Raw genomic sequence first — 24,097 nt, 5'->3', positions numbered from 1 at the left:
AGTCCAGGTGAAGAGAGGAAATGGGAGGAGCACCACACCTGTCGTGTTTGAGGAGTCTGATGTAAAACCAAAATCTGGCTGCCTCTTCCTCTTCTGCAAATACGGAGGGAATTTGTTAACCTTTGTGGCTTCAACCTTCTGATTTATAAAACAGAAATAATAATATAGAACTCGCTGAGTGTTGGAAAGGCGCTAATGAGACGATGCTTGTGAAACGCCTCACTGGGTGCCAAACACACAGAAGGCCCTCAATCAGTACGCGGCAGCTACAGACACATATTATAAAAGGCTGGGTCCAGAAATTAGGCACCTACTGTGTGACCTTATTTGAATCTGTAAGTTACCATTCACAATTTAAGTTTGGGATTCTAGATTCGTCCATAAGGAGCAGATAAGAAACACTGATGAGTCATGTGAAGGGCAGAACTGGGAAAAGGGTAGAAGGAGAGGGAAACAGCCTTCAGAACCTGAGACCTAAAAGAGCCACAGCTTCTGGTAGTTGAGAAAAGACTTCATTCCCTTCACAAAGGGACAAATTTCCCTTGGGGAGAGTGACGACGAATGAAAACCAGCACGCTGTTCCATTCCTTACAGGACTCACGAGGATAAGCCAGGGACATGCACTGCAACCCTGGAGTCTCCAGTAAGCTTCTGGAACTCCAATTTCAAGGCAAGGAAGTGACAAAGCACTTGCAGAAGTGGTGGGCGGGAGGGAGGGAAGTGAATGGTAATGGAGCTCAGCTAAGAATCCTAAGAAGAGAGCATCTGGAAGTGAGGGGTAAGAAGAAAACAAATAAAACCCGAAGGCCAGCTCTGGCCATCCATCAAAATTCTTATCATTCCTGCTACAAATGTATTGACAGTCAACTAAGGAGTAAGTTCATACATAAAAAAGGAAATCAACTGAGCAATCTGAACTATTATCAAGAGACTTGCAAATTTTCCCCATTTTCCTTTATCTTGATATTATTTTTGAATTAGCTGTAAACAGCATTTTATCTAGAGGCCCACAGCATAGTAGTTACAAGACTGGGTTTGCATCCTGACTCCATCATCACCAATGTGACCTTGGGCAACTTATATAACCTATCTGTGCTTGAGCTTCCTCACCTGTAAAAAAGGAAAGAAAATACTACTACTTCAGAAGATTGTTGTATGGACTAGGTAAGGTATACATAAATGCTTACAACAATGTCTGGGCACCAGGTATTTGTCATTATCATTACCTCCTTAAATCGTATGCAGTCACATTACCAAGCTGAAGAGGCGGATTTTCTTTAAAAACTCCATTACAAATAAGAAGAAAGAATGTGTCTCTAGAGGCCTGAAATGTTTAATGGGTATGGGGATGCCAGGCCCAGTTCCACTGATAGGATGACTGACAGCTATGCTGGCCTTTTCTTCCCAGTGATAAGGCTGAAAACTATTATTTCTCGCTCTCTACCCAGGGCTCAGAGTGAGATTTACACAAGAAGATATTCAATTAAGCATTTAGAAAATTTTACTTTTGTTTACCGTTTCTGAATGAGTAACACACAGACTTGGTATAACATTCAAATAGGACAGGCTTTACAAGGCAAAGAGAATTTCCCTTCCTCTCCTGCCCCGGGCTCCCCAATTCCCTGGATGAGAGGTAATGCCATCACTTGGTTCTCCTAGCTTTCCAGAAATGAAGCATCATTTAAAACAAGAGAAAGCAACCACATATCCAACAAACTGGTTAATATTTTTCATGACAAATGCAGTTAGGAGGAATCCTTAATAGCTTACAAAGACACTATATTGGTAAGTTAAAAAAACCACAATTTCATTTAAAGTATGACTCCAATTCGGTATAAAAATGCACATTAAAAACATGGAAGAGGGACGCCTGGGTGGCTCAGTTAGTTACTTGTCTGCCTTTGGCTTAGGTCATGATCCCTGGTCCCTGCTCAGCGGGGAGTCTGCTTCTCTCTCTGCCTGCTGCTTCCCCTGCTTGTGCTCTCTCTCGCTCTCTGACAAATAAATAAAATCTTAAAAAAAAAAAAAAGGAAGAAATTATGTCCAAGCACCAAAAGAAACTGCTTCTTTGTTGTGAGATTAAGGTTGATTCTCTTCCTCTGTATCTATCAACCTTTAAAAAAAAAACAAAAAACTTTAGGGATGTCTAAACTGAACAACTATTTCATAACTAGGGGAAAAAAATTACTCTGATGTCATATCATGTCCCGTTATTATTATTATTTGATATCGCCACCGTATCTGAGAACAGTATCTGGCTTCAGAGTGTAACTATCTTGAAGGTTTTCCACTCCTTCCATTTCCAAAATGGAATTGTGAAGAAAATACAAATCACAACTCTAAAGTGACAAAGATTTTTCTTGTTTAAAATGAGCACTTCATGTCATCAAATGATTGTTACTCTTTTTAGAGTGATCACCTTGGAAGACCACACATGTATCCTTAAAGTAGGGGGAAAAATGCAAAATAACACTATGCATTATTTTTGGAAGAAAGCGAACTTACCCCCATGCACCGTGGCTTCATTGCCAGCAGCTCAGGTAGGAAGGCTGGGGCTGGGGTTGGATGTGTGGCACTGAGAAGGTTCTGCTGGGCTCTGGCCCAGAAAGGTTTGAAAAGCTCTCCTCTGCCCCTTGCACTGGGGGAGTGGGCATGCGAGTACAGACTCCATGGTTAAGATTCACTGTGTCAGTGACCAAGGCTATCCCAGTGTGTCCCACACAAAGCTCAGGAGCTGTTCTGCCTTTCCAGAGCCATCATGGGGTGCTAACCTCAATTTACCACCTCCAGTTCAAGAGGAGCTATTCAAAGTTTACACCTGCCACTGGCACAAATGAGGAAAGGCTATGGGTTTGGAAAATTTCTCCTGGAAAACTGGAACTAAGAAAAACACAGGGCAGTGGTTGTGGCGCTTTCTACCCATAAATGCTGGCATCCAGGTATGGGCACTGAGGCAGGCGGGGCTTCCCTCACACACCCACCTGAGGTCAGCACCTGGGCAATCCCAGGAGGGATTGGGCAAGGGTTTTGGGATTTGAATCACGGGGCTATCTGGAGGCTATGAACTTATGTCCTTCCCTTACACAGGGGCAGGGGAACTTACTGCAAGGTCGACAACTGTCTTGATGGCCTTTTCTTTCCTCTTTATGAAGTCATCATCCTGCAAGACAAAACACAGGGATTAAACAAACCCTGTGTGAAGACTGAAACTCAACCGGACTTCTCAGAAACCTATCTTACAAACTGATTTCTCATCACAGCTTTGCCTGCAGAAGCCTCAATCTTCTAACAAAGTGGAATACATTCTACATGGGTAGAAGCTAGGGCCTCTGCAGATGGCTCCAAAGCAGATCCCACAACAGTAAGAAAGACGGGGACCACAAAGTGTCCTGGCGAAACCAAGCATTCCCGGTCAAATCCTTATGAACTCGGACACCCTGGGCAAGCCACCTATCTCTAAGCCTCAGTTTCACCATCTGTAAACGGGGACACCACCACCTACATCAGAGAGCAGCCGTGAAGATTAAGGAGGAGAAGGCATGTGTTGGGCTGGGACTGAGTGTAGTAAGCACTCAGTGGCTATCTGTTGTTATTATTGCCATGGGGGTGGTTATTATTAAACCATTACCATAGGAATGCCCTAGGCAATGACCTAGGTGGTCTCTTGAAAAGCTTTATATGACTAGTAAAAAAAAATATACTCATGTTCTTATAATTTAATAAAAGTTCTGAATCAGGTACTAAAATTGGGAGAAAAGGAGAAAAGGAGAAAATTACTTTTCACCCAGGGCCCATTTAAAGAGGCAGTTCTGATGTACCAGGATGCTGCCCAGGCAGGGGCAGAGACGTCACACAGAGGAGCCTGAGCTTACTCTGCTCCCTCCCGGGGAGTCTCTAAGTGTATACACATGCTCGCAGTTGGATGAGAAAAGAAAAGGAGAATACTGACCTCAGGGAGACTGTAGGTTTTCTGGAACTGGGATATGGAGTAGGAGCGGATGTAGTCACCCATCTCTTCCTTTGTTTCTATAGCTCGCTTCACCAGCCACTGGGAAAGAAAGTTAGGAAACATGAGGATAGAGATGAACCACCACTGTGGTAAAGGCCAATTCAGGGATGGTACAACTCGTGAACCGAAATCACCACACTTGAACTGGCCAGGTGATGAGAAACTATCCACACCTACTGTCCTATGTGAAAAGCAGCCAGTTGGGCGTCTGAGACACTGAGATCCAATGGGATCTAGAGCAGAGTGGCTGTGCAGGAGCCTTAAAGCCTCACGTCGGATGCTCAGGCCTCAGTTTCCCTCTGTGTAGAGGTGAGAATATTGTCTTTCACCTCACAGAGCTACTGTGGGAGCAAATGAAATCACAAGGACCAGAATGCTCTATGAATGCCTGAAGCACAACACAAATATAGTTACACAGACACCTGGTTCTAGTGGCAGATCTGAACGTTACTCTCTTGTGCTGCCTGCACCACAGGCCAGGGAAAGGGAAGAGAGCCTCAGAGAACATCTAGTACAATCCCTTGTTTCCTTGATTCCAACAACCTCCCAAGTATTCAGATTTGAGAACAGGCTTGCTGAGTACACAGCCCTAGGCTTCAAGGGAGCCAGGCACTCACAGCATTTGCTCTCCTAATCCACACAACATTATAAGGTGACTGATGCCAGCCACGTTGTACAGACCCGAAGCTCAGAGAGACTACACAATTTGTCCACTGCTCTGTAGGTAGCAAGCACAACAAGGCTGCAAGTCGCAACTCAGAGGCTCTTCCACACCGGAAGACTGGACATATGAGTTTTATTAAATGTTTTCCAGCTTTACTGGGCTGATACGCAGAACTAGCTGTTCTTCATCGCTCCCTACTTATAATTCCAGTTAATGGCAACACATACAGGCACACCCCCATAACCTGTGGAAGATCCAGGTGCTCTGAGAATAAGAATGCAAAATACAGAAACACAGCCTCTGTTTCTCCTCCCTGGCTCTTCATGCATTCCCTTTATAACTGAAGAGCATTATGGAGGGGGATGCCATCAGTCAGAGTCACCATGCTCTGTCCAGAGAGAGCTACTACATCTCGAAAGCAGTTTGTGGACAGTAGTTGTATTTCCCCACGAGCACCGCACACCTGGCAAGGCTTAGCTACCTAGGAAAGCAGACACGTGGCATATGGACGGCATGGTGCTCCTGCAGGGACGGACAGAATGCTTGCTCGCCGGGGGCAGCCAGCTCAAGTAAAGGACATGTTTAGGACATAGCTGCCCAAGATGGGGGTGGCTGAAAAATAACTCTATGAGGAATACTATTTTGTTGTTAGTATCTTCCATTTATTTCCATCAGTCCACCCCACCACCTCCAAACAATGACCCAGAAGTCAGGACAGAAGATCAGACAGTATTCAGGGCTTTTGTAGCCCCTCTCTCGCACCCCGACCCAGCACCGTGGCCCAGGACAACTAAGGAGGCTGACTCCTTGCTCAACTCAATTTCTCTCTACTTTCCTTTGGATGGGGAGATCCAGTTTCTGGACTTTCAAAGTTGTTTCTTTTTCAGATGTTCCTCCATGAATTAGATCTACACTGAGTTGTTACTTGGCTGGATCCTGGTGAGTGTGATGAGATGAGGAAGGTAAGGAGTCTTAGGATTCAGAGAACTGGTCGCTGTTTTGGAGTTCCTAGAGTGAAGGGCTATGGAGGGAACCTCCTGGATAGCCGAGCTCTGCTGCGGGTCCCTACCATCCGAGGAAAGTACCTACCCTCATGGGGTTCACCTGTCCGGCGTGGGAGAAAAAGATGTGATCTAGAACTACTGGGGCCGGAAGTTAGACCCATTCTTCTCTGGGCTGGCATCCAGAGTGTTCTTAGAGCTGTGCTAACCAGTGTGAACACAGGTGGTGAGCCTCCAGAGGCACATAAGGCAGCTAGCTCGACGACTGCTCTTTCACTGGTCTCCAGCAAAACAGGCAAAAACTACAAGCATGTGGTTAGTTTTTCATAAGACTTTCATAGTATTCCATTGAAAGGACTGTCCTTTATTCTGAGATTGGGGGTTAAAAGGCCTTTCTTTTAGGAGATGCCAGAGAAAGATAGTTGTTACTTAAAACAACTTCTTTATTGAAGTATAATTGATATACAATGTTATATTAGTTTCAGGTGTACAACATAGTGATTTGACAGTTCTATACATTACTCAGTGCTCATCACCATAAATGCAGTCACCATCTGTCACCACACAATGTTACTACAATAGTATTGACTACATTCCCTTTGCTGTACTTCTCATGTCTGTGAGTTATTTATTTGAAAACTCTAAGTTTGTATCTCTTTACTATTCCCTTCACCTATTTTGCCCATCCCCCATCCACCTCTCCTCTGGCAACCAGCAATTTGTTCTCTGTATTTAAGATTCTGTTTGTTTTGATAGTTGTTACTTTATAAAGATATTCTTGCCTGGCAAAATACACGTGGCAACCATGGGTCAGCCTCCATATTTGCTTTAAAATTTTACACATCCATGTAATTAAGAAATCTGGTAACTACTAACCTCGGTTCTCACATCCAGACAGGAGGCCCCCCCCCAGCATTCCATGTACAACACGGAACATTCAGACGTTCGAAATACCCAAACTAGCGACAGATGATCACTTCCCTTTCATCACCTTCTCCTACCTGGACCAGATTTTTTGCTCTCAAAGTTCTAGCCTAGGGCTGAGTAAGGTCTAATCACTAGAGATTCAGGCTTTGGGGGAAAAGCCAGCAACTTCACAGCATGGTGGTGGTGGAAGTTTCAGTTATAATCAACACAGGGTCCCTATTACTGTTTTCACAAAAAGGAGCAGGTACCATCCCTGCTGCATCAGAGAGAGAAAGTCCAATGAACCTAATGAATCAAATTCTGAGTTAAAGTCTTAGCTTCCAATTTACAAATTTCATAGGATTTGATTGAAAGTCTAATGCAGGGGGAAATCCCCAATAACAGTAACAAAACCAGAAATGACTATATAACACTTATAAAGCACTCACTAAAATGTGCTGGTCCTTCAGCTAAGTGCTTTCTACATATTAACGTACGTAATTCTCATCCTGCCAGGTAGGTACTATTATTGTTTCTACTTAACAGACGAAAAGTTAAGTCATTTGCCCAAGGTCATGCAGCTAAGTGGCAGAGCCAAGATCTGAACCCAGGAAGTCTCCAGAGTCCATACTCTCAACCCCTGCGCTATATAATTTTTTTTAAAATTTTTCTATTGTTATGTTAATCCCCATACATTACATTATTAGTTTTAGATATAGTGTTCCATGATTGCGCTATATAATCTTAACGCAGGACCGGAAGACTCTTCAAGCAGGGGCTGCATGAACAGCAGAGTGGGAACAGTACAAGGTTTAGTGACAAGGAGTTTAGGCTGCAATCTTGCTTGTCTTGCACACCAGTTCTCTGCCCTTGAGCAAAGCAGTTACTCTCTGCATCTCACTTGCCTCAGACATAAGGACTGGGATTATAATAGATGCTTCAAAGAACTCTATTAGGATCATTTGCAAAGCGCTGTTCACACAGCAGGCCCTTTGCTCCTCTTCTTTTCAAAGTGCCCAGAGGAGGCTGAGACACCAGACAGCAAGGATGTAGAGCGCTGTACAGCATGAGCCACTTAATCACAAAGCCTTGGGAAACAGCCAGAGTGGAAATAACCTCCCATCAGACATCTAGTTGTCAAATAAAGACTAACTGCCGACATGGTACCAGACTTTCCACGAGGTACTGGGGAGCAAGGCAGCTATGGTGCCTGCCCCCAAGAAGCCCATGGTCTGCCAGGAGGGGCAGAAATGACCAGATATACAGGGTGACAAACTATAGCAAGGAAGATTCCTACAAAGGAAAGGAATATGGTCAGTATGAATGGATAAAGCAAAGGAGCCTGTTCTAGATTGGGGGGCTGGTCAACAGAAGCCTTCTTGAGGAGATTTGGTAGAACTGAAATCTGAAAGATGAATATGGATTAAGTAGGAAATGAGAGAAAGAGAAGAGCTTTCCAGCCTGAGGGAAAGGCCTTGTGACAGGAGGAAGCACAATGTGTATGAGAAAATCGGAAAGAAAGTCAGAGGGGCTAGAACAGAAAGAACAAAGAAGAGCGAGGAATAAAGTTAGGCTGGGACAGGACCAGAGCATGGGGGGCTACGGAGTTCTATCTTTACCAAAAGGGCAATGAAAACCAATTAATGGGAACATTCAAAGATCACAACAGGTGGCGGTGAAACCAGGGTACAAGGGATGGAATACTGTCTACCTTCTGAGAATGACATCAGGAAGCATCATCCTGTCCTGCTCCCCTAATTCCACACCACACCCATTAGACCCAGGATCTAGGCCAGATGGCCTGCTAGCCAGACCCGCTGCAGGAATCCTGACGTGCAGAGGACAAGAAACCACAAAGAGGCTCTCACCTGGACAACAGGAAATATGTGAATAAAATCCATGCCCTGGATCTGGTGGGGCTCCAGCTGGTGTGGACACTTCATCCTTGGCAGGACTGAGACAATTTTTTCTGATAGTGCTCTGTTTGGAAAAAACAACAAGCAAAGAGTGAGAACACACTAAGTGGCCCTTAAGACATCTCTCACGTCTGGGTAGCATTCCAGAAGACTCTGGGGCTTCTCAGTGCCAGACCATAACCAAGCTTCCCCTGGCTGCCTACAAAATGAGAAAAATAAGCACAATTTAGATGGTATGTATGCGTGCGACTGAGGCCACAATACTGCTTTCATGCTTTATTCCAGAATTTTTTTCTCCCTATCTTTTTTATGTTAAACCACACTGTTTCTTTATGAAATTGTGGTGATGTTTGAGGTAGTAATTATTACTGAACATCTTTACATGGTAAAATAGAAAGTTTTCGGTGCCCTATGTTCTTTTACATTTTGTTTTACTGACCTACTTTTTCCAAAGATCTGGGAACCACTAGGTTACACATTAAAAAAATTGTTCTAAATATCATTCAGGCAACAAATAATTACCAGGTCCCATGCCGGGTGCCCAGAATATTACGACAAAACATGGGGCCTTAAAAAAAAAAAAAAAAGAAAGAAAGAAAATGGAGTTCTTCACTGTCGTATAAAAGTATTTTTAAAATAAAAAATAGCCTTTCATTTTTTTAATACTTTAAAATTAATCCTAGATTTGGGGAAACCACGTCCTTGTTCTTTTTTTCCAGAGAGCAGAACTTTTTTGCTTCTCATGAGGGGCACTCTGATGTCTCTCCAACACCTTGCTTCAGTCCTAGGAAACATCGGGGAGTTGGCGGGGGGGAGGACGGGGCTCCTTGAGACCCCAGAGCATCCTTCTAGCTCAGTCAGGAGGCCAGCATCCTCCCCCTGCTCCCGCCTGGACCTGGGTGGGGCACTTATATGGGTGGAGTGATAGAGAGATCTGTGTGCAAGTCCACCCCACGGCAGACTTCAGTTTCCTTCTCTACTCAGCTGATGTTTAATCTCCAGATGTCGGGTTCCTGTTTCTTACATCTTAATTGGATCAGACTCAAGAGGAGAGAGCAGAGGTTATTTAGTGGGTCTGCCTTGAGAAACAGTCACAAGGCATGTCCTTATGGGGCCATATGGAGAAATGGGAGCCTCTGCCTCAGCTTACATGGATAGTTTAGGTTATAGTCCCACCTAAAACCCTTAAAAAAAAAAAATCTTAGCCGGTTCCAGCAGCTACAGTGGCTTTCTCTGCAAGTGAGGACTATTTCCCCAGGTCTTACAAGAAACTTCAAATTCGGGCGCCTGGGTGGCTCAGTTGGTTAAGCGACTGCCTTCGGCTCAGGTCATGATCCTGGAGTCCCAGGATCGAGTCCCGCATCGGGCTCCCTGCTCAGCAGGGAGTCTGCTTCTCCCTCTGACCCTCCCCCCTCTCATGTGCTCTCTCTCATTCTCTCTCTCTCAAATAAATAAATAAAATCTTAAAAAAAAAAAAAAAAAAGAAACTTCAAATTCAGCAAGTCTGGGTCTACCCAAAGTGTTCCTTGCTCAAAGAAACTTTTATCTTTCTGCAGCTCCATAATCCTTCCCAAGAGACACACACCCTTAAGACCAACATCTAATAAAGGCCTGGATGACAGCAATTATTGTCCTACCTATGCTGCCCTTAGTAGGTTCCATCCCCTTGGTCTTGGTGGGAACTAAGTAAAATTTAGGGAGAAAAGCTAAACGGCTCCCCAAGGAATGGTCCCTAGAGAATACACAAGAAAACTGTTTATTCCCGGAAAGTAGCTTTACATGGTGGCACCAAGGTTAAAACTGCTAAGAGAAGTAGTCACACCTACAGCTCCGCGGATCATAATATCAACGTCAAGTCCAGTATGTTAAGAGAAAAAAATATGGACAGGGGAAAACGGACACCCCACTGCATACATTCCCAGGAGGGAAGCCTATGGGAGAACATTTTCACCCCCAACAGAGGGAGTGCATATGTGAATTATCCAAAAGGTCTGAGACATGGAAGGAAACTGTCCAATGACGCTCAGCCACTACTGTAGTCTCTCCTTTCTGAGCAGCCTGTCTTTAGGACACATGCATCTTTTTTGTCATGAGATGTGTGGCTGGCCCAGTGGGGAAGCCTATGGCCTTCCAACTGTTGCTGGGGCTCAAATGGGATAGTTTGGTGGGCAAGTATTAATGAACCCAAATGGCAGGATATTTAAGGCCCTCTCTATAACACACTTTATTTTTTATTTTAATCTCCATCAGACTCTCATGCCTTGTTTAATTTCTCTGAAACTCGTGAGGGGAAGAGACTGGTGCTTAGTTGGCCTTGTTCCCTAAACTCTAAGCTTAGCAAATGAAGATGACCCTGACTTAGCATCCTTGGTCAGGGCAGGTATTAACTATTGATAGACATGGGGCCTTTCTGCTCAGTTATATTTGGGTTCAGTGGGAGGAAAGCTCCCCCTAGTGGCTACAGATCTGAGTCTGCATAGGGTTACTGGTTGCATGGGCAACTGAAGTAGCTTAAAAATAAGAGTCTCGGACCCCCAACACTATCTAGCCCAACCCTCTCTACCTTCAGACCAAGTTGTTTCTGGCCACTGATCAGAGACTGACTACCTTCCCAGGTCATAAGGGCCCTGAGGGAAGGATGCCCTGGGTCACCTCCGGGTTTATAAGCCTCTTAAACCTGCCTCCCAGAAATCACTGCCAAGACTGAGGTCTTACTCGGCAGCATATGGAAGCAGCTGGAGGCACAAACATTGCTGGACCGAGGGAGGGATGTGGGGGAGACATAGGCAGGGATAGGTGGAAAAAGTCAGGAGGACTTCTTGTAGAAGCCCACCAGCCCATTTCTCCCTGGAGCTCAGGGTAGACTCTCTGACTTTCTGAAAATCTGGGTAAGTGACAAATGCAGAGGTCCCCAGTCAGGTTTCCTAGCCTAAGATTTGAACAATGCCCACTTGTTACTACAGGTGATTGGTTGGATTCCTTCAGCTTTTAAGAGTGTTCAGTACACAGGGCGCCTGGGTGGCTCAGTTGGTTAAGCGACTGCCTTCGGCTCAGGTCATGATCCTGGAGTCCTGGGATCGAGTCCCGCATCGGGCTCCCGGCTCGGCAGGGAGCCTGCTTCTCCCTCTGACCCTATCCCCTCTCATGCTGTTTCTCTCTCTCTCTCTCAAATAAATAAATAAATAAAATCTTTAAAAAAAAAAAAAAAAAAAAAGAGTGTTCAGTACACTGTTTCCTCCTCCACTGCAAACAGTTTGAAAGAGAGTGAATTAAACCAGGCACTAAATTACAGCTCCATCACTGGCTCTGGGACTTTTGGCAAGTCACCTGATCCCACTGGTCCAATACTCCCATCATAAAACAAGGAATAATGCCTGTCCTACCTATTCAAATTTACTGTGAAGATGAAATAGTAAAATGCATGCATAAGTGCTCTGCACACAGGTGCCTCCTACTTGTGTGTTACTGAACTCAATTAGAAGCCTAAAATCTCATGACCTCTGGGCATAGGACTCTGCAGTCATGGGGCTTTAGGACAGGCTGGGAGGGTAGAAGGAGGATATAGACAGAAGGCAGAAGCTCTTGAAACCCTCAAGAAAAAAGGATCAACAAGAACAGAAAGGCCTCAATTGGGCACACAAGAAAACAGCCTGAGGGCGCCTGGGTGGCTCAGTTGGTTAAGCGACTGCCTTCGGCTCAGGTCATGATCCTGGAGTCCCAGGATCGAGTCCCGCATCGGGCTCCCTGCTCGGCGGGGAGTCTGCTTCTCCCTCTCACCCTCCCCCCTCTCATGCTCTCTTTCTCTATCTCATTCTCTCTCAAATAAATAAACACAATCTTTAAAAAAACAAAAACAAAACAAAAAAAAAACAGCCTGAAAGATAATGATGCCCTCAAGAGGCAAGTGCACTCCTCAGACAGTGCTACCTGCCCCACCCCCCATCATATCAGCTGGGACATACTGAGGCACTGCAAACGTAAGGCAGTATTAGTCTAAATTGCACCTAACCAGAACATACTACAAAACCAAACAGAAAAGATTTTTGAATAATTCAGTACATTGCTAGGAGTCTTGGTGGATCTTCAGTCCTGCAAACCGCAGTCTCCAGCTTTGCCCACAATTACAGTTCATGGCTCTGCACTTAAAAGCATATCAAGTACTTACCAGAGAACATAATACTGTATATCCTCAACCCCTTATCCAAACCCTTTGGGGCCACATGTGTTTCAGAATTCAGAACTTTTTAGATGTTTGCACATTCCTGTACCTAAGAGGCATATACTGTATATTATGTAGAGCCCAAGTGAAATCTAGAGTAAATCATATATACTGTGTATTATGTAGAGCCCAAGTGAAATCTAGAGTAAATCATATACACTGTGTATTATGTAGAGCCCAAGTGAAATCTAGAGTAAATCATATACACTGTGTATTATGTAGAGCCCAAGTGAAATCTAGAGTAAATCATATACACTGTGTATTATGTAGAGCCCAAGTGAAATCTAGAGTAAATCATATACACTGTGTATTATGTAGAGCCCAAGTGAAATCTAGAGTAAATCATATACACTGTGTATTATGTAGAGCCCAAGTGAAATCTAGAGTAAATCATATATACTGTATATTATGTAGAGCCCAAGTGAAATCTATACTTGAAGAAATTATTATTTCTGCAGCAAAACTTATGAATGTTCACCTAAGTGGGATCAGTATAAACTATAAATAGCCTTTAAAAAGTTCAGGTCATGTTTTGTTCCCAAATGAGTTTTGTATCCACACTTAGAAAGAAAAAGCCTGTTTTCATTGTTTTTCAGATTTCAGATTAAGAATTTGTATAAAAACACTGTACTCCAGTATCTATTAAGAGTACTGTCACTGATGGGAAAGTATCATAACCCCCAAGGACACCAAGGTGAAAAAGGGGCTAAGAACCACTGTAAAACACCAAGGGAATTTAGGAAGAAGGGATAGATAGGATCTAGGAAATGCTAAGATTGGTGCAGAAAGAATGCAACTGAAAGAAATCCCAGCAAATCAGGGGTGCCGCAGGTATCAAAAGCAATCACTTAAGCTGAAACAGAAAGAGGCTTCAATCAAGAGTGTCCTCGAGAAGATGGTGAATTTATGTTAAAAAACAGACTAAGAATCTGGCTGATCTTAGCTACAGGTAAGGCTATGTGCTTCTTTGTCAAAAAGAAAAAAAAAGGCAATCAGAAACTCAAGGAAAATAAGCTGTATAATTATGGGACAAATTACAGTGTGCCTGATTTTCAGTGACTTTTCGTAGAGACCACCTCCACTTGCTCAGGCCAAACACCTCAGAACCATCTTGACTCCCCTGTTATTCACACCCAAATCCAATCTGTCATGACATCCTGTTGTTTCTACCTTCAAAGCAGATCCAGAATCCCTCCACTGCCAGCCCACTGTCCTGGCCACCATCTTCTCCCGTGAGCCTGGCTACAGTATGCTAAAAAATCTCCCTGCTACCAACTTCACCCCCTTAGTCAGTAATCAGATGGTTCCTTCTAAAACCGATTATGAACAGATTATGTTCTTCCTCTGCTCAAAACCCTTCAAGAATTTCCCATCTCACTTGGACTAAACTCAAAGTCTTTACTCTGACCTACAAAGCTCTACCTGATCTGGCCCCCACAACCTGTCTGCACCTTTTCCATTGCCCTTCTCCCCCTCCCCCCACCTCACTATACTCTAGGCAAGCTTCTGCTTGGAGCCTTCACACTCAGAGTCTCCCTTGCTTGGAACCCTCTTTTCTCAAGTCTGAGCTCCCATATCACCTTCTCAATGAGGCCATGCTGACTTAAAGTTAACAACTGCCTCCAAACCATGTCCCTTTTCATATACCTTTCCAGCTGTAATTTTTTTTTCCATAGCACATATATTACTTCTATATATAATTATTTATTAAATTAGTTGTTTATGGTCTATCTCCCCCCTGCAAAGACTCTAAGCTCTGTGAGGGCAGGACATTTTTCATTAACATATCCAAAGTACCCAGAACAATGCCTGACCCAAAGCAGGGACTCAATAAATGTTTGGTGAGTCAATGAATAAATAAGGATTCCTTTTGACTGCAATATTTTGAATATTCTCCATCAAACAGCACCATTATGGTCCAGAAGATTACATTTCTTTTTCTCTGGCACCATCACAATTCTTAGTTCTTATTGTAAACACTGTTTATAGATTTACTTTTAGAATCTACCTGTAGATAAAGCATGGACAATTTAATTGCTATTATAGAAAACAAACTATAAATATTATGCCCTGAACATTGTAAGAGTAATGATATGATGGTAAATGGAGGCTGAAAGTAAGAAGGAAAAACAGATAGCAAAACATTTATATACATAGCTAGGAACCAGGAAAAACCATCTTATGAAAATGAGTCAAGAAACAGAAGCTTATATAGGTTAAAGCTATTCAAGTGATCCTAGAAAAACAGATAATAATTACAAGACTGGAAGATGGGAGACAAAGGGGATGTAGGGAGTAGTACAGGTGAGCTAAATTCCTCCTCTTATCAGATCTGAATGAAACATACAAAGTTAGAGATGTGGAAGTGAGCTCTCTGAAAAATCTAAAACCTAAACAGGCAAAGATGATTCTTTCCAGGGAATAAAACCAGGGTACTGGGAGAGACAGTAGCTGTGTATTTTGTACCCTTCGGCAGTATTTCAATTTTTTTTTTTTTACTTCATGGATGTAGCACCTACACAATAAAAACAAAATAACAAACACACAAGAATAAAAATCTATGTCTGGATTAGCCCAGCCAGCAGAGAGCAGAGCCACATGCCTAGATTCTATCCCGCAGACTCCCAGTAAAGGACTTTTCACAACAGGTCACTGGCTGCGATGCCCCGGTCCCAGAATGACAGATGCTACAGATGTAGAGCTCTGCTATTCATGGCTGGGCACTGATGAACACAGTGTCACAGAGAACAATATGTCCTTTAATGAGCAGCCCAGAGATGTCCTTTGGTCTTATTATTATAAGAATTTTGGTGATTCTGCATGGAATCACCGACTTTTCTTCTGTATGGAAACTGTGACTTGGGTAATTTATCATGTTTTTCTCTTGTTGTTGGCTGCCAGAAAGCTTAGAACCAAATCTGTGGCCCACCCTTAGGAAAACCAGGCATGTTGTGGCCCATGACAAATGCTGTAGCCTTATCCCCAACTTGATTTGTTTTCCTTTTGCTTTGCTTTGACTTTTCTCTATCACTGCTTCATACGCATATTTGTAAGCCACCTTTAATCCATTTGGAAGAGTTTTTTCCTGGGGGAGAATAAAGCTTCAGAAAAATGATTAAATAAGTCACAGATGCACACAGATCTGAAATCACAAATCCCTCTCCTGACAGATAAGGGAACTGAGGCTTGTCCAAGGTCACACAGCTGCCCACTGGCAGGGCTGGGCAGAACTGGGGACCCCTAGTGGTCTAATGAAATCCCCAAGCCCCTGGTGAGCTATGGAAGACTGCGCAGGCTACACTCAGGTGAAACCTCTAGCAAGGAGTCCATGCTGCCTTCTCTCGATGGCAGGCAAAGTGAGGCTCTGCATTACACAGAGGCAATGGGGAAGGAAAGATTCTCTCCTCACTCTATTCAACTTCCATCAAATACGTTCCTTCCAGCTGCCTTTGGAAAGAGATAAACAAAGCAGTCACTGGAAATTCTTAGAGAGTATTAGAAAAAGTATTAGAGCTGCTGAACATCACTCATCATTGGGAAAATGCAAATCAAAACCACAATGAGATATTACCTCACACTGTTAGAATGGCTAAACTCAAAAAAGACTAACTAAGAAGATAACTAACACTGGCAAGGCTACAAAGAAAAGGGAACCTTTGTCCACTGCTGGTGAGACTGTAAATTGCTGCAGCTGCTATGGAAAGCAGTATGGATGTTACTCAAAAAATTAAAAAATTAAAAATTTTAAAAATCATAGAACTACCATATGACCCAGCAATTTCACTTCTGAGTATTTAACAGAAGAAAATGAAATCAGTATCTTGAAGAGATATCTGCACCCCACATTCATTGCAGCATTATTTACAATAGCCAACCATGGAAACAACCTAAGTGTCCATCCATGGATGAATGGATAAAGAAGATGTGGTGTGTGTGTAAACACACACACACACACACACCCCGGAATATTATTCAGCCATAGAAGAAAAAAGGAAATCCTGCCATATGCAGCAACATGGATGGACCTTGAGGGCATTATGCGAAGTGAAAGAAGTCAGAGAAAAACAAATACTGTATGATTTCATGTGTATATGGAGTCCAAAATGACTGAATTCATAGAAATAGAGAACAGACTGGTGGTTGCCAGAGGTGAAGGGTGGGGGGTGAGGGAAACGGGTGAAGGGAGACAAAAAGTACAAAAGGTACTTGCAGTTATAAGATAGATACGTCCTGGGGATGTGATGTACAGCAAGGAGCCTCGAGTTAACAATACTGTACTGTATATTTGAAAGTTGCCAAGAGAGTAGATGTTCATATCACAAGAAAAAGTCGTGATAAGAAAGTTCATATAAAGTTGTGATAAGAAAAAGTTCACATCACAAGAAAAAACATTTATAACTATATGAGGTGATGGATGCTAACTAAACTTACTGTGGTGATCATTTTGCAATACATATACCAAATCATTATGCTGTACACCTTAAATTAATACAATGTTATGTGACGATAATCTTTCAAAGAAACTAGAAAAAAAGAGAGACAGAGAAAGTGTTAGAAACAGTCTGAGCATTAAAGGACTTATAGGCTAGCTGTGTGACCGTGGCTTCTATCAACCTCCATTTCATAATCTATAAAACTGTAATAATACCTGTTGCAATGAAAATTAAAATGAAGTATGTGAAGCATCTAGCACAACTTCTGACACATAGTAGACTCTCAGAAGTCAGCTCCCTTCTCCCCTTTAGGCTCTTCCGTGGCAAACTCTGATAACTTACATTTTTTGTCCTATTGTGGAGTTTTCCTGAAAAAGCAAATCAACGTCTATGTCAAAGCTGCAAGTGGTAATGCACCAAGTCATTCCTCCTACTACCTGCAAGACACAAAGAAAATATCTGTTTTCTCATTCTAGTTTGGGGAGAGGGGAAGAAGTGGAAGGGAGAAAAAAATATAAGTTTTTATAGAATCAATGACCATACAAAGTATGTATCTTTAGAGAGAGAGTACATGTGTCCTTCTGACTCCATCAACTACAATTCATCTAAAATAGCACCACTGAATAAAACTTCTGCAGCGATGGAAATGTTCTGTGTCCACACTGTCCAATACACATACAGCTACTGAACGCTTGAAATGTGGCTAGTGTGACCGAGTAGCTGACTTATATTATGAAACGGACATATCATTCACAGATCCTCTTTATACTGAGGGGGATGGACATTAATTCTCAGCCAGGAGAAGTCTTAATCCAGTTTCGGGTAAGTGCCAGATTCCAGAGGAATTATGTGTTTTGCAGATCAGACAGGTTAGCAGCAAGGCTGACATTTGTGGCTCATTACTGAATTTCCACACATCTTGTTTTTTTCATGTATCTAAAGGAGAGGAGAATCCCTGCTCTACTTTTCTCAGAGGACTTCTCAGAGATACAAATGAGATCGAGGTTAAAAAACCACCCTGAAACAAAATCCTTTTCAGATATAGCTTGATGGGGACTCTGATCTCTGGCTGTGTTTAGACACATGTGAGATGCCTATAAAATACAGATTCCAGGCCCCAGTCTAGATCTAACCAAACTATCAAACGGTGAGCCCTCAACATCTGTATTATAAAATAGTCCACAGTGATTGTTATGCAAAGCCAGGCCATGGCCCACTGGAGCACTCAACACTTTCTTCCACCGGGAAGATTTCCTGGCCTGCTCTGTCTGATCTGGAAGCTTCATTTCTGCTGCACTTACTGCATCGTGACACTGATTCTATGTATGTTGCTTTACTTGTCTTCCTTCCCTATTCTATAGAAGCTGGGCTCTTTGAGTACAGGGCCTTGGTCTGATCTCTGTGCCCTCAACACTTATTACTCTGCCTTGTGCATGATTCTCGAAGGTTCTGCTGAATTAACAGACTTTATCCCATAGTGACTTCTCTTTCCTCCAAATTCAAAATTTACCATCATTAGAATATGTGGCAATTGTGAGCACACTGACTTGGGACAGCTCCTTATTAACTCAGATTTTATCTTACATAACTTTTATCTCTCCACTCAAACTGTAAGTTCCTTAAAAGGAAGAACTACTTCTAATGCTTTTTTGTACTTCCCAAAGCTCTGTACACAGAAAAGGAATTCAAGGCATATCTACTGATACATTTTTATTTTCTTGTAATAGGAAATTGGAACATTTCTAGTAACAAACCTGAATCACAGAGAAACATGGACACTGGAGAAAGTAAAAACACAATCCCTCCCTCTTTTCTCTGCCCTGGTAAACCATTCCGTCCCAACAAAACACAGCCTAATGGTTAGAAAGGTTTCCCCTTACCTTGTCAAAAGGTGATAAGCCTTTAATTCTTGCCCTGAAATACCCAGCTGCAACCAAAAGCTCCAGAATTTCAGTCAGCTTGACATTTTGTTCTTCATCTTCTCTTGTTTCTACCTAAAACAAAAGTTAAAAGTTAGGCTGGTAAAAGCTAACTTAAACAAAGGAACACCGGGTGTATCCCCTGATGCCACAATTTAACAGCTAAGGAGCAGCTGACATTGGCTGTCTCACTGTTCATGCAGGAGCGTGGGGACACAGGGCTGCCATAAAGAACAGCGTCCTCGGGCCTCAATGAGCTGTGTTAATCGTCAGACGTAGTAGGAGAAGACATACACAGGTAGTACAGATTATTCATCTGGTGCTGAAGGAATCCAGGGATAGGAAGATTACAGCACATTACCTCCCTGTTCTCTAACACACTGTTTACTTGACAGGTTCCCAACTAAGTTATAAACTCCTTACAGACAAAAAGAAGGTTTTTGTTGTTGTTGTTGTTGTTTTAAACTTTATGCACATCTTGGTCCCAGAAGCTACTGACAAACAGGGCAAGAACAAAGAAGGGAGTTCAAGTATGTATCTTTCTCTGCACTTCTCTTTTGGATCTCTAAAGCAAATACAAGGAGGGCTTTCAACCTAGATACACTGAAGGATGATTACTGCCACATAATGGGATTGCCTTAAAAATAAGAAATTCATCTAATGTATGAATAGGGATCTAATTTCAAAAAGTTAAGTTGTATCTTACCTTCACTCCCAGGTGTTGATCTACAACTTAAAAACAACTGAAATATTCTAGTACTTCTGCCTCCACCTACTTTCATGAACGGTACCTTTCCTTTCTTCCGTTACTGCAGAACATAAAAAACCAGTTCTCTATATAAAACACGGCCAATGTGTAGCTGGCTCAAATTCTTGTACCCACCTCTAACTATCCCTCACCCAACAATGCCTGTGAACTCTTCCTTTATACATGTCACATTTACCTCTTCCCTTTTAGTTACTCTTCATGCCAGGACTATTGCAATAGCCTCTCAATCTTTCTTCTAGTAATCTGTTTTCCTCACTCCTTCCTAAATCACAGCTTTCACATCCTCCCTCTTTAGCTCATCCCCCAGTCCTTATCATTAACACATCATACACTGTCTGTAAGATAAACTCCAAAGTTTTGGGTTTGGCATTCAGATCTTTGGCTGCAACCTATCTTTTCAGCTTCATCCTTTACCTCCCTCCAAAACAATCCAGTTATGGTTATGGCCAACCTCAAGCATGGCTCATTCCCCTTTCTTCACTGTTCACACCCCTTCCCTTCTGATATTCTCTAGCCACCCAGAAACCAGCTTCAAATTCTAGCTCCTATTTGATGCCAACCCTGACAAATGCAGCCTGAAATGGTCACTCCTCTGCATTTCTATTTTATTTATAGTTCTTGCCATTCATACAATTAAGTTGCAACCTCTTCTGAGTAAAATGTCTGGTGTTAATATATATGCCTCTTTTTTGAAATGGGCTATTAGCTGGATCAGGAAAACCCATATATCATTCAGTCATGTTTAACACCTCTTCTGAAGTAGCATTAGGCTCAAAGGACAATTAAATATGGAATGACATGTTCAATCATCACATAAAGTGCATGACCTATGCCAGTCATGGATTAACAAAATGTTTTCATAGTCATGACACTGATAATGGAAATTCAAGTTTATTTTGAAGTACAAATGCCAGGAGAGGGAGCTTACAGATTAACAAACAGTTGAACAAAGAATTATTAAAGTGATTGACAATCTCTTGCAATAGGAGGTGGTACAGGTGACAGCCTGTTTTACTCCTCTCTCAAATCACCTTGGTCCAGCCCATCAAAGTATTCCCTGGTTCTTAGGGGACATGAAAAATAAAGTAATATTAATTATTTACACCTTCTCTTCCTTTGCAAAAGATGTGGTATAGTTAAGCAACATCTCTAAGTGGGGAGACTCAAAGAAATGAGAAGGTAAAGAGCAATATGGTTCACAAAGATGGGGTAGAAGAGAAAAATGGGATGATATAAGTATTTTCTTTAAACTCCTAGGATGTAAAACAGGAAACTTCATTTGTTCAGTCATCACTTATCATGAAAACACTTCCAAGAAGAGGACATTTCATCCCAGGAGGATCATTCCTGCTTTGCCTTGTACCTAATGAACACCCACTGGCCAACCCCAAGGCAGATGCATGGCCCATGTTTTTTTATCCACTCACCCCCAGAATGGAGAAGTATGTACACTTTTGCAATATAACCTGTGAAATAACTTCTTGGTGCAAGACACTGAATGGAGAATGTTAATAAGACTCCACATTCACTTCACAGATTAATACTGAAACAAAATGAGAAAGGGCCACTGGCTAACACATAGTGACTGAAAGAATACCCTCTCTTGAGGGTATAAAAAGCCATCAGATTGGTTAATACATCCATTGTTAAAAAACTAAAATTCTGATAAAGATGAAAGACTGTGAGCTCTTAAGCCAGGCACGCTAAATTTTCATTTGCTCTGTACTGTAGTTCACGGAAGCTGGAAGGCAGAGCCAATTCTAGCTATCTTCCTATCCTTCACAGACATACAGTAAAGGGTTTAAAAAACTGAATTTAAGGAATTAACTGGATTAGTGACAGCTTAATGACACAGACTATCCATAGTCATATGTACTGGTCTTTGAACTAAATGATAGTAATTTAACTATATCTATCCTGTATGCCTCCTAATTGCCAAGAACTGCCTTAGGTTCCTAGAAAAGTGACAAATCAGACCCAGCCTCCTGGCAGTCAGAGAAGAGTTAAACGAAGGACTCAGAGGATCATGTTGTTTTTTACTTTAGAAAGACCCCCCATTGGGGCGCCTGGGTGGCTCAGTCATTAAGCCTCTGCTTTCGGCTCAGGTCATGATCCCAGAGTCCTGGGATCCATCAGGGCTCCCTACTCAGCAGGAAGCCTGCTTCTTCCTCTCCCACTCCCCCTGCTTGTGTTCCCTCTCTTGCTGTCTCTCTCTGTCAAATAAATAAATAAATAAAATCTTTAAAAAAAAAAGACTCCCCCTCCCCCCCATTTATAGTACTGTGGGATACTGAATTGGAGGGATTTAAGGTGAAACCTGAGAGGCCAGACAGGAGTCTGTAGCAAAAGGCCAGGCAAAAACTTGATGAGAGCGTAAAATAAACAAGTGACCAAAAAAAGAAATATCAAATACCAGGATACAGTTCTGTCTTCACAATCCCCCATTCCATCGATGTAATTTGCATGTAAGGTTTTACCTAATACAAGGGTTCTGACAACATGACATTTCTTAGGGTTTCCTAAGGTTACAACAAAATGGACTTACATTCTGGGAGCATACACTGACAGATAAGTCTGTCCTTCCATCACTATATCCCCAGCCTTTATGCACAGAACAGTGATCCCTCAATTACTGGATACTTGTGGGATGAAAGAATTGAGGATTGGCAGGGGGTGGGGTGGATGGGATGACAGGCAGTTGAAAGGGAAGGAACCACTCAGCATGTCAAGGTATCAGTCCTCCTATCAAATGCCTGCTTCAGAACTTTAGGAGGGGGGTAGAGGTGCAGTGTGGGTTCCATTTCTTTCCAGAATCTAGTACTCTAGACTTAGCTTTGGAGTAAATCGACTGGAAGAGAAGACACCTGCAAACCACCTAGCTATACGACACTTGCAGCCAAAAGGAAATGCACGTTCCCTTTATTCCTAGCCAATGTGGAAATCCGGAAACCACTGATTATCCTATCCCTCAGGATCCAGTGAGTATTTAATAACAAACACCTCTGTAAGGAAAGGCACCCGCTACGTTCTGGGGAAGCAGCAATGCTTCCGCTAGGCGCTCTGCCGGGCCACACAGCCCCACCGGACAGCGCGTAGCCTCCAGCACACAAGCCAATGCGTGCACGGTTCCCAAACTTCCTGCTGCTACAAGGGTCTGGCGTGCATTCCCTGCACGCACCGAGGCGAGTGGGGCGGGCCGTCGGGACCCCGCCGCCGCTCGAGGCGGCAGCAGGCGCCACAAGGTCAACGCCCTTTGCACAACCCGAGCCCGGACCGTCCTAGCACGCGTCTCGTGACTCCCAGGGCGCAGCAGCCCCGGGCTTCGAGGGAGCCCTGCGGCGCTAGGAGTCGGGGGACACTGCCTGGGAGAAGTGGGACCCCGGGCCCCGCGGCGTCTGGGGCTGCGTGGGGCTAGGTATTGGGCTCAAAGACCACCTCCGTCCCGGGGGACCCGAGAGCGGCTGAAGTTTGTCCCCGCCCCCGCCCAGGCAGGGGGACCTGCTCGGTCCCCGGCGCACAGGGCCAGCTCGCCCCGCGGGGGACACACCTGAGAAGGGGGCGGGGCGCCCCAAACGTTGCCCGGGCCCCGCTCTGCCCGCCGCCCCGCGGGCTCGGCCCTCTCCCAAGAACCCGGACGTGTCAGGGAGAGGGAGGTCCTTACCTCCGGGAGACCCTGGCCCTCCGGCCCCTTGGGCAACCCCATGGTCCTGTGACAGACGTGAGGCGGCGGCAAAGCTCGCGGAGCGTCCGGAGGAAGCTGTCCCCGGCCGCGAAGCTGCTACCGGGGTGGAGGCAAAGCGGAAACTTCCTCCGCAGCCGCTGCCGCCGCCGCCGGCCGGGAGCTCGGCGGCCCGGCGGAGCATGCGCGCTGGGACGCGAGCGCGGCGCAACTGCGCCTGCGTGAGAGCAGCCCGGGGCAAGGCTGGTCGGCTGGGGAAGTGGGAGCTGCTGTCCCGCTGGGCTCTCCGGCCGGTGTTCGCGGGAGCCTTTCTCCAGAGCTCCGCAGTGTTCTCCGAGGTGCTTTACAAAAGGGGCGATTCCTTCATCTCGGGGAAATTTTGCATTTTGGCTCCCTTTCGGCGTTTCACAGGCATCGGATGCCCCAAGTGGGGGTGCTGTCAGCTCCGTGAGCCGGACTTCGGAAGCCCCCTCGCTCTGGTGTTGGAATTCCAGCATGAATGCGTTTGGGAATTCCAGACCCCGGCCCGGTTCTAGCTGAATCGGGGTGTTCTCTGCTTCACGCGCACTTGGGCAAGCTTCT

At 43.9% G+C, this 24,097-nt stretch overlaps 1 protein-coding gene across 5 annotated transcripts in view; it reads right to left on the bottom strand.

The window, feature by feature from the left end:
* Positions 1-23,706, bottom strand: part of CCDC93 (coiled-coil domain containing 93) — an 89,706-nt gene extending 66,000 nt beyond the window's left edge. For 3 of the 5 annotated variants that reach the window (XM_064586430.1, XM_064586432.1, XM_064586431.1), the window contains exons 1-6: positions 23,498-23,706; positions 19,029-19,138; positions 17,491-17,585; positions 8,449-8,560; positions 3,950-4,048; positions 3,104-3,160 (exon numbers count right to left, since the gene is read on the bottom strand). In XM_064586430.1, coding sequence (XP_064442500.1) covers positions 3,104-3,160; positions 3,950-4,048; positions 8,449-8,560; positions 17,491-17,585; positions 19,029-19,138; positions 23,498-23,699 — 675 coding nt within the window. In that variant the 5' untranslated portion in view covers positions 23,700-23,706. Of the gene's footprint in view, positions 1-3,103; positions 3,161-3,949; positions 4,049-8,448; positions 8,561-17,490; positions 17,586-19,028; positions 19,143-23,497 lie in introns of all 5 variants that reach the window. The other 2 variants (XM_045868987.2, XM_045868988.2) reach the window with 1 other exon arrangement.
* Between the last annotated feature and the right edge of the window lie 391 nt (positions 23,707-24,097).

This window comes from Mirounga angustirostris, unplaced genomic scaffold (assembly GCF_029215605.1).
Source record: "Mirounga angustirostris isolate CCGP_5_RB_7025 unplaced genomic scaffold, mMirAng1.0.hap1 SCAF_3, whole genome shotgun sequence".
Taxonomy (NCBI): Eukaryota; Metazoa; Chordata; class Mammalia; order Carnivora; family Phocidae; genus Mirounga; species Mirounga angustirostris.
This window is presented reverse-complemented; position numbering and strand designations above follow the sequence as displayed.